Source organism: Neovison vison, chromosome 14 (assembly GCF_020171115.1).
Source record: "Neovison vison isolate M4711 chromosome 14, ASM_NN_V1, whole genome shotgun sequence".
Classification (NCBI taxonomy): domain Eukaryota; kingdom Metazoa; phylum Chordata; class Mammalia; order Carnivora; family Mustelidae; genus Neogale; species Neogale vison.
The window spans coordinates 29716786-29727781 of record NC_058104.1 but is presented as its reverse complement, the minus strand read 5'-3'; the positions used below and the strand labels follow the sequence as shown (position 1 = coordinate 29727781).

At 42.4% G+C, this 10996-nt stretch overlaps 1 protein-coding gene across 2 annotated transcripts in view; it reads left to right on the top strand.

Moving 5' to 3' along the window:
• The first annotated feature begins 683 nt into the window (after positions 1–683).
• Positions 684–10996, top strand: part of SMG1 (SMG1 nonsense mediated mRNA decay associated PI3K related kinase) — a 108771-nt gene continuing 98458 nt past the window's right edge. The window contains exon 1 of one of the 2 annotated variants that reach the window (XM_044234245.1): positions 684–1055. In XM_044234245.1, the coding sequence (XP_044090180.1) occupies positions 967–1055 (89 nt within the window). In that variant the 5' untranslated portion in view covers positions 684–966. The remainder of the gene's footprint in view (positions 1056–10996) is intronic. The other variant, XM_044234246.1, reaches the window with a different exon arrangement.

Genomic DNA, 10996 nt, shown 5'->3' with positions numbered 1-10996 from the left:
CAGGGGACAGCCTTTCCCCCCCTCTATTTAGTTTAGTTTTTTACAGTGTGAAGAGATGGCCAAGGTGTAAGGACTCCATGGGCGCATTTTAGGTGGAGCCTGGGTAGGTGGATATCCACCCTCTCTCTTTTATTTTTACTTTTTCCCGTATAGGGTGGGGAAAATGGGCACACGTGAGCCCTAAGGGGACGCCCGCGTGTGCACGCGCGTGTGTCTGTGCACGCGCGTGTGTCTGTGCGCGCGCGTAAAGGGCACCCCCAAGTCCTTGATTGGATGCCTGTTTACACCTGACTGCCCAACCCTCCGGGGTCTGGTGCTTTCTGGAGATTGTTTGGGAGGGTGTGCTTGTGGAGGTGGTGGCGGAGATCCCCTCTCCCATGATCCCCCACGGCGGGGCGGGGACCTTGGCGTGGTCCCCGGGGAGCGGAGGCGAGCCCAGGGCGCAGTAGGGCGATCGGCTTGCGGCGCTCGCCCGGCCCCGCCCCCCGTAGCCGGCTCCGCCCCCATAGTCGGCCCCGCCCCTCTCTCCTGGCCCGGCGGGCGCCGGCACCGCCCCTCGCTCCCAGCATGCCGTGCGGTAGCGGCGGCGCGGCGGGCGGAGCCGGGAGGCGGGGAAGCCGTGGCTCTGTAAGCGTGAGGAGCCTCGCCACCGCCTCCTCCTCGCCGTCCTCTTCCTCCTGGGTCCCCGCGTCGCGGGCCGCCCTCGGCCCTGGAAGAGACGTCGCCTCCCCTTCCTCCGCCTCCCCCTCGCGGCGCCACTCCCGCCTCCTCGTCCTGCGCTGCGGGCTCAGGCGGAACCCGGAACGGCCGTCCGCCTCCCCCGCCCTCCGCCTCCTCCTCCTCCTCCTTCTCTTCGGCTTCCTCCTCAGCCCCGGGCGGGAGCGGAGTGTCCGCGGCGGTCGGTTCGGGCGGCAACTCGCGCTTCTTTGGGCGGCGGCGCTTGGCCATGTCGTGTCGGGGAAGGTAATGAGCCGCAGAGCCCCGGGGTCTCGGCTGAGCAGCGGCGGCGGCGGCGGCACCAAGTACCCGCGGAGCTGGAATGACTGGCAACCCAGGTGGGTGAGCCGGCGCCCAGTCCGCCGCCCCGACCCCCGAGCCCCGCCTCGGGCCGGCGGAGGCCTAGGGCCATCCGGCCGGGAGGCGCGGCCTAGGCCCTCCACCCCCCCGGGAACCGAGCGCGGCTTCCTGGGTTCCCTCCCGCCCCGGCTGGGGGAGGAAGGCCGTGGGAGGCGAGGCCTAAATGTCTCCCCTCGGTGCATTTCAGTCCCGGGGCTGGAGCTGAGACCCGGGGCGCCCGGCGAAGGCACTGGCCTAGGAGTTGGGTCAAGGAGGGTGAAGAAAAGGGCCTGGTGGTGGTGGGGGATTTTCTGGTTACCACCCACCAAGTTGAAATTTGAATTGGGGGATCCTGGCAGTCCAGGACCTTCTCTGTTACCCATTCACTTCTTGGTCCCTCACCCTCTCAGCCCCCACGTAAAAGAGCTCCTGAACTATGATCCCTTCTATGAGCGCCGCCCCCCCACCCCACGTGTTAATATTTCAAAAACCAAAACCCCCAACACTCCAGGGCTTTACTCTGACTTTAGGAAGGGCGGTTGTGGGGCGTGAAATGAGATTGTGACTGTGTTGATGAGGCCGACCACTGTCCTCCTGGAAAGTGAAGTTTTCCCTAAGTGCAGGGGCAGTTAACCTGGTGGAGAGCAATTCATACTTGGTTTTTTGAGCAGGCACTAAGGGAGTAGAGAATTTACACTTGCATGAAGGGGATTTGGCCTCAGACCTCTTTGGAATTGAATGTATTTGGAGGATCAACTTTTTTTATGTACAATTTTTGTTTTTTTTTCTGGTTAACCATGGGGCACTTGTGCCTAATTTAGGACTGAGTGCCTGGAAAAAGTTCCTAAATGTCTACAGTATTTTAGAGTTTGTTGATTCGTTGAGTTTTTCATACTTGGAAGCACACTTGAATTATGGTTGTCCTGTAACTGGCCCCATAAGTGTTAAGACAGGTTTTTGGGATGTCTTTGGCTTCCTGATGGCTACATGTAACTTCAGCAGTGCTGGCAATAATTTGTTAAGATGTTAGATTGTAACAATTTAAGACTTGGTAGAAAAATCATTAGGGTAGATGGTGGTAACACATCTTACTCTGTTTATGCCTTCCCAAATCCTATGTTGAGAACATTTTATATAACTAGCAGACTTTTAAAGTTAATGCCTGACTCTAGAATCGGGATGTTAAGTAGTTAAAAAAGAGTTGTTTGAAAAGCATAGCTTTACTTGTCCTTTACTGCTTAGGGTTTGTGAATACTTTAAATACAATCAGTTGATTAGTTTAAGTAATTTTATCAGTCATTGATATTCTTAGTTGTTTTATACTTTCATTGAAATGTGTGAAACAGGTTTTCCTTTTTTCTTGCATCTAATAAAATTAGATGATAAATGAGCTTGAGTTTAACAGCTCTTTGACGGTGGATTTTCCATCATTTCTTAGTATTGTGCTTAGTGAATATGAAATAATTTCATATCCATTTAGAAGACTAAATAAAGTGATCCTCACAAGTAATTGTAGAGCTTTTGGAAAACAGTAAATTGTAGCTTGTAATTCTAAATAAATGGCGTAGCAAAGTTGCAGCCACCTGCTGGGGTCACTTGACTTCATTTGACAGATAATGAAGCAGAAGGGCTTATATGTTTATGGAATATATATACAAGGATTGTTAATATTATCCATGTTTTCTTCTTTCAAGTGTTCTATTTCTTGGCTTTGTGTGTTGTGTTTGTTGAGGAGAGGATGTAAGCTTTCTTTGAAGCTATTCTTTGTAACAAAGTCTCAGAACTCACTGCCTAGGTAGACAGATACGGTGAGATGTAGTTCGTTACATGGAGTAGCATAACAGTTGGTTAGGATATTGGAAATAACTTGACTTTTTTGTAGAAGAGGGAATGGAGAAGTTTCGTTGGAGAAGGACGGTATCCCATAGCAGAACTTGATTTTTTGTGGGATTGCCATAGTTGTTTTGTTAAACAGCCAGTGATCTCCTTGTTTGCCAAGTCGTAATTTTCGTAAGTTAAATTTGAGGTTGTTATTCTGTCCGCTCTTCATTCAGAATTGTGGCAGAAACACGTAACGTATGAGTTGACTTACAGAACAAAGCCTCATCTTCCTCTTGGTTTAAATGGAGATTTATTTATTTTCCGAAAAAAAGATTACTTACGGTGCATGTGAATAATTTGGTTTTTAGAAAAATTACTTGCCTTTCTGTACTACTACTTCTCTGATTTTATTTATTTAAATTTTCTTAGGTTTAGACTTTTGAACAGTTGGAGTATAAAAAAGCAGTTCTTGTTGGTTTCTTTTAGTGTTAGTTTGTCAGTTAGTTTGGAAACCGACTGTTGAGTCAGTCATGGCCACACGTGATACTTCACACACATTGACAGGAAGTGTTCCAGGTGGCTGAATCGACTAGTGTCAGATGGCAACAGGACAAGCCCATCCTTGCTAGAACCCTACCTTTAGCAGAAAGCATTTATATGGCACTGGTTGGTAGTCTTCCTTTTCATTGACAGTACTCTCAATTAAGATTTAAGAATGATTAGGCAAATGAGTGGTTTTACCATTGCCACTAGCCAAAGTGTGTCCTTTTCTTGACTTTGTTTTGGAATATTATCTAGTTCTACCAATCAAGATAGAGATCAGAATGACTTGTTTTAAAATGAAATATATAATTATTATACATTTTAATATTTCAAAATGACATGACTAATTTGATATTGGAGTGAAATATAGATTAGTTCGGAAGCATTCAGGTCAATGGGAAACAAGATTTTATTTCTATGCTTTGGAATCTTAGGATTTTAACTGATTTATATTGGGTGTTTTACAGTGCCCAAACTTAAGATGATGGAATTGTATATTAAAAACAGCTTCCATTTTTGGTAGAATGTAGACAGAGTTCTCAACAGTGCAAGTACCTTTATTCTCTTGTCACAGACCAAAAAACATGAAGAGTGTTGTGAAGATAGAAAAGTCAGAAACTAGTATGTCTGTCATTGTGAGAAGCTGGATTTTTGAAACCAGAGCCATCTGTTCAGCCCTTTTGTGAGTCTGTATACTATTTGATGTCTGTAGGTATGTAATACAGTGAAATACATAAAAGAAAAAATGAAGTGGAGTTGCATATTTTATAACTATGAATAGAGCTTTAGTAGAATTGAATGGTTACTAGTTCTGTACCACCAATTTTCAAGTACATTGTGGCAGTTTATCAGATAACTGTGTATGGGTATTTAATTCGTGGGGAAAGTTTGTTTTTTCCATTATAAAACAAAACATAGGCTTCGTGAAACATTTGGCAGTTATATCTTTAAATTGAACCTTTTATCCCCTTTTGTTTTGGTTCCTTTTAAGTTGGGACTCTAATTAGAGGGTATTTTAGTAACAGGAGATTTTGTAACATTCTAATGCAATGAAAATATTTGACTTTAGGAAATATCCTTGAGGGATTTTTAGGACTAATAGAGTCACTGTCTTTAAGGAGGTTATAGGTTTTTTTTTTATTATTTTTTTAAAAGATTTTATTTGTTTATTTGATAGATAGAGATCACAAGTAGGCAGAGAGGCAGGCAGAGAGAGAGGGGAGGAAGCAGGCTCCCTGCGGAGCAGAGGGGCTCGATCCCAGGACCCTGAGATCATGACCTGAGCTGAAGGTAGAGGCTTTAACCCACTGAGCCACCCAGGTGCCCCAAGGAGATTATAGGTTGAAAAAGTTGGAAAAGGTGAAGTATTACATGCATATTAATTGTGATACAATTTTTTATTTTATTATTTTTATATGCAATTAATAGAGTTTAAAACCTGGAGAGTCAGAGGATGGAAAGCTGTACAGTTGAGAAGGGAGCAGCAGGACCATGAAATTGATCTATACTATTTTGACAGTAAATTTGGGGGTCTCAGACCGCCCCCAAAGTGAGTAAGGAGGTGGCAAGTGCAAGTTATCCTTGGCAAAATATTTTCAGTTTGGTCAGAAGGATGGGGTAGTTTTGAGGAGTGATACAGATGAGAAAAACATAGAGGTCCAGAGCTGAGGTGGCGCTGTAATGTAGGCCTTGAGTCATAGCTTAAAGACCTGAATATTTTGTTCATAATTCATTAAATCAGACAAAAGTATTGAGCTTATTATGTGTGAATTCCCTAAGCAGAAGCCCCTCATGAGTTATCTGGTATTGATTGAGGATGGTTGCTAATGTAATACTTTTTATCTACTCACAATACAGTTAAAGTTAGAACTCTCAATGGAATGATCATACACAAAAAATACAGTGTGGTCCATGGTCTTTTGTGGACACTGAGTTCTCACAACCTTTCTTTTTCTTCCCTCCCCTATATTCCTTACGCTGTACCTTTTATTTCTCTGACATATTCCAGAACTGGAATCCTGTATCTCTCACTCCACTTCATCCATTTTTCCCATTCCCCCACCCTGCTCCCCTCTGGCAACCATCAGTTTGTTCTCTGTATTTATGGGTCTGTTTTTGCTTTTTGTTTGTTGGTTTATTTGAATTCTCACTACTTCTAAATTTAAGATTTCCTGCCTTCACTGCCTGGCATATAGTAGGCACTTAATTACTTGCCTTTCTTTCTTATTCTAATCCCCTAAAGTAAACCCTGGAGTTCATTTCGGGACCTCCCTTTATGGATGGATTCACACAAGCAGTCATTTGTTTCATGTCTCTTCATATTGTTACTATTTTGATTACCTCTCTTTGGCTATGGTAAAGTTTTTTTAAAACCCATTTTATTTTGGGGACTACAGAATAAAACATAGTCCTTTTGTATGAGGCCTAGCGGTAAAGATTGCAGGCATTTTGTGGTTTAATTTCCATATGAAATACACAAGTTCTTAAATTTTTAATATTTATTTATTTCATTTTTATTTTTTAAAAATATGGAATGTAATGTATTAAATTCCTATTGTGACCTTTGTTTATATAGTGTTAGTTTTTCTCCATTTGTATTAGTTGATTGAGTGTATATTTCCTCTCAAATTTTTTTTTGTACTCCACTGTTTTTTTTTTTAGATGACGTTGACATATGTATAGATCTTAAGTGAATTTTGACAAGTGTATATAACTGTGTAATCATGACCCCACTCAAAGATAACAGATACACATTGATTTGCAGTTGGATTACACTTCTTTCCACCCCTGCCCTCCCCAACTATGTATAGGTAGATCTTGCCTTAAAATTTACTCTAGAAAGGAAATCTTAGGATATTCTTAGGATTTATTACCAACTTATTGTTTCTGTGGATTGATAATCTTGTCATCTTCAACATATTTTTCTTTTTCTGTAAACATATTTTCTTGGGATATATGACGATCCTGTGAAAACAATTTCAGATGGAGGTTCCCTTGTTAACTTCTTTAGGCATTTTGGTACTGCGATACACAAGATCTTCTCTTCTTGGTTAAGTTTATTCCTGTCACTACAAATTCATGGACCTTTCTTTACCCTCTGGATACCGACTGTTGTTGCTTAGTTGTTTTCCGTGCTCTCCCTGGTCTAAACCTTGTACTTCCCTTAAAATCCCTACCCTGCTACTTCTGCCTTCTGTGATCCCTTTTCTCTTGGCAATAGTTCTACAGTGAAAGCCAACTTGTGCTTATCACTTTAGTGATTGAGCTCTTATGTCCCTGCAGGCTGAGTCTGTCCTTTTCTTTGCTTCTGTGTCTTACTTGCCCTAAAGCACTCCCAAAGTTCATTTCTGCCTTAAGGCCTTTGCATCCACTGTTCTCCCTGTGTAGCTACTATCTGGATTATGCTTCTCAGAGTGCGGTGACCTGGATGCCCTCATGCCATCTTAGCCTAAATGTCACCCCTCCCTGAGAAGAAGCATCCTTCTCTAACATTTCACCCTGGGTTTTTTTCATTGCACTTAACACTGTGAAATTTTCACGTGTGTCTTCTCCAGTAATACATGACCTTCACATGTGCATGCATCTTAATGGTTTTACCTCCGTTTCCCTTCATACCTGCTAGTGTATCAGTTACTATGGATGCCTGGCTGGCTCAGTTGATGGAGCATGTGGGTTATGAGTTCAAGCCCCAAATTGAGCATAGAGCTTATTTAAAAAATAGTAGGCACTCGATATTTGAGTGTTCTTCCTGAAGTAAATACATGAAAATGGAATTCTGCAAGTTTGTTTCTGTTTTTAGAGTTAACTCAAGTTTATAACACTGTTACCGTGGGAGGCATTTTGAGGGAAGCTGTTCCTTGTATAGCAGGCTGGTTAGCCCGAGGCAGCAATTTAAATAAACTGATTGAACAGGTTTAAAAAGACATTGTTCTGGTGTGGCCAGATCTTTTACAGAAGAAAAAATATGTTCATTTAAGATTCATAGATTTTATCCATCTTGGAAAAAATACCTTGCTCACATATTTAAAGTTCTTTTACCCATTGACACCTTACCATATCTGTTGGACCTATTTGTACCTTATTTAAACAGTCTAATCACTGAAAAGTTAAGCACTGGATTGTGCCTTTTGACATTCCACTGGAATGCCTGAGTCCTTGTTGTATGCCTGCTGATTGGGGAATGACTGAAACCAAAACCTGGCTGGCTCAGTCAGTAGAGAGCATGCGACTCTTGATCCCGGGATCCTGAATTGAACTTCCATGTTGGGAATAGAGTTACCAAAAAAAAAAAAAAAATTAAAAAAAAATTCCAGAATCAACAGATTTCTCAACATGGTGAATTTTTCTTTCATATTAATCTTCATACCTTTTCAGAAAGAAATTGTGGGGCACCTGGGTGGCTCAGTGGGTTAAAGCCTCTGCCTTCTGCTCAGGTCATGATCCCAGGGTCCCCCTCTCTCTGCCTGTCTCTCTCCCTACTTGTGATCTCTATCTGTCAAATAAGTAAATAAAATCTTTTAAAAAAAAGGGGGGGATTGTATTCTTGGTGGAGATTATTTTTTTGGAGCTTAATGTTGGTATTCATATTAACATGGTATATCTAGGATCTCATGTTTATTATTTTAAAAACTTTTATTTATTTAGTTTTGAGAGAGAAAGAGGGGGGGGCAGAGGGAGAGTAAGAGAGAGAGAGAATCTTAAGTAGGCTCCACACCCAGTGCAGAGCGCAATGTGGGGCTCAGTCTCACAACCCTGAGATCATGACCTGAGCTGAAATCGAGTCAGATGCTTAACCTAACTGAGCCACCCAAGTGCTCCTATTTAAAAATCTTTTAAAGGCTTCCTGTGTTTGTTTATCTATTTTAAGATTGATTTATTAGAGAGTGAGCAGGGGGAGGAGCAGAGGGAGAGAGAATCCTGATGCCAGACTCTCCTCTGAGTGTGGAGCCCAATGCAGACCGGATCTTAGGACCCTGAGATCATGACCTGACCGAAAAGCTCAACTGACTGAGCCACCCAGGTGCCTCTAAGTCTCTTTTTTTTTTTTTTTTTCCCCTTAAGATTTTATTTATTCATTTGACAGAGAGCACAAGTAGGCAGAGAGGCAGATGGGGGTAGGGGGAGGAAGCAGGTTCCCTGCTGAGCAGAGAGCCGGAAGCAGGGCTTGATCCCAGGACCCTGGGATAATGACCCAAGCAGAAGGCAGAGGCTTTATCCTACTGAGCCACCCAGGCACCCATCCTGTAAAGTCTTTTTGCATTTATTTGAAAACTCTTACTTTTAGAGAGGTTTCTGGTGTCAGAATAAATTGGTTTTGTTTTGGGTTTTTTTTTGGCATGGAACTTTGAAAGTTATGTTATTTTTTTGTTTACAAGAAGAGGCATTAATTTTTCCTTTTCTTTCTTTTTAGCATCATTTTTAAGAAAATATTTTTAAAAATTTATTCGTTTAAAAAGCACGTGCGGGCAGGAGGGGGGCAAAGAGAGAGAGGGACTCTAAAGTGGACTCAGCACTGAACCCACAGCCCAATGTGGGGCTCGATCTCATGACCCGGAGATTATGACCTGAGCTGAAATCAAGAGTCCGATGCTTAACCAACTGAGCCACCCAGGTTCCCCATTTTTAGCATCTGTCCTTTGTTTATTTATTTATTTATTTATTTATTTTTATAAAGATTTTATTTATTTGACAGAGACATCAAGAGACATAATATAGGCAGGGGGATTGGAAGAGGGAGAAGCAGGCTTCCCGCTGAGCAGGGAGCAGGATTCAGGGTTTCTTCCAGGACCCTGGGATCATGACCTGAGACAAAACACTTAACGCTTAACGACTCAGCCACCCAGGTGCTCCTGTTTTTAGCATCTTAAAGGACCTCAACAGTGCTCTTATATTTCACAAAAAAATTATTAACGGCTCTGCAATGGCCTAAGGTAATTGTATATTCGTGTGCTTGCAGGTTTTTAGAAAATGTTTAACTTAGTGTTTATTAGATCTTTATTTTTGGTGTCATCCAAAATACTTAATAACTTTTCTGTTGAATGGGAAGAAGCCTCCACTAATAAGTATGTCTTGGACTAAATACTGACATTTTTCCTCCATATATGACAGCATTGGCAAAATTGTCTTTTTTACTAAAGCTCTTTGAATTTAATTTTTTACCTTTTATTTAAACTTTTCATTGAAAAATTTTCTATTTCCTCTTTAGCATTTTAAACTTCTGGTTTTATTTTTGTTACTATTTTTTTTAAATTAAGTAGGCCCCATGCCCAACATAGGACTTGAATTCATGCCCCTGAGATCAAGAGTTGCATGCTGTACTGACTGAGCCAGCCAGGTGCCCCAATCTGATCCTGTTTATTTATAAAAGATTATTTGTATTTATTTGAGGAGAGAGCATGAACGGGGGAGAGAAAGAGGGAGAAGCAGCCTCCCCACAGAGCAGGGAGCCCAACGCTGGGCTGGATCCCAGGACCCAGAGATCATAACCTGAGCCAAAGGCAGATACCCCAGACAAATGAGCCACCCAGGTGATGCGCCTCCTCCTCCCCACCTGATTTTATTTATTTTCTTCCCCCCACCCAAGATTTATTTATTTGTTTGTTTATTTATTTATTTGACACAGAGAGAGAGAGAGATCACAGTAGGCAGAGGGGCAGCCAGAGAGAGAGGGGGAAGGAGGGTCCGTGCTGAGCAGAGAGCCTGATGTAGGGCTTGATCCAGGACCGTGAGATCATGACTTGAGCTGAAGGCAGAGGCTTAATAAGACCGACCAATCCAGGTGCCCCCCAAGTCTGATTTTAAAAGACAGATGTGTTTGTGTGTGTGTTTAAAATTTTAACTTTCATCTTGGAATATTTAGTACTTTGAAGCAACCGATCAGCAGTTCTTGGTGTTCAGCTTCTTGAGGCTCTCCCTATTTTATATTCTTGTTAATATGAATCCTGGAATTCTTTGTCTGAACTGCAACACTTTATTTCCAGACTCTTTGTTTTGATTCGAACTCTGGACATATTGCCCTAATGCCAGATTCTATGTTGGCCTCCTGAGATTTGCCAGAATTCAGACAAAAACTGTTAATTGAAGGAAAGGGTCAAATTTTTGTGCTCCCTAGAATGGGACTCTGATTATGTTAGATTCTGATTTAAAAAAGTCCCGAAGATGGTCACCAGTATCACATCGTGTGGTGCAGTTAATTTAATACATAGTTAATTGAAAAGAAAACACATCATGGATTTTCTTTCCAAGAGAGAGTGTTTTTTCTTTCCTGTCCTTATATTCCTTGGGTAAATGTGAAGAAAAATGGAAGTGGAGCAGGTCTCCCAACAGCAGGACTGAAACTTGAGAGTCAGTGTTTATTCTTCAGTCGGGTTTAAAGGAATCTACCTTGGGTCACCTGGCTAGCTCAGTTGTCGAGCATGTGACTCTTCATCTCAGCGTTGCATTTAAACCACATGTTGAGAATAGAGTTTACTTTAAAAAAGGAGGGGACTGCCTCGGTGGCTCAGTGGGTCAAACCTCTGCCTTCAGCTCAGGTCATGGTCTCAGGGTCCTGGGATCGAGCCCCGCATTGGGCTCT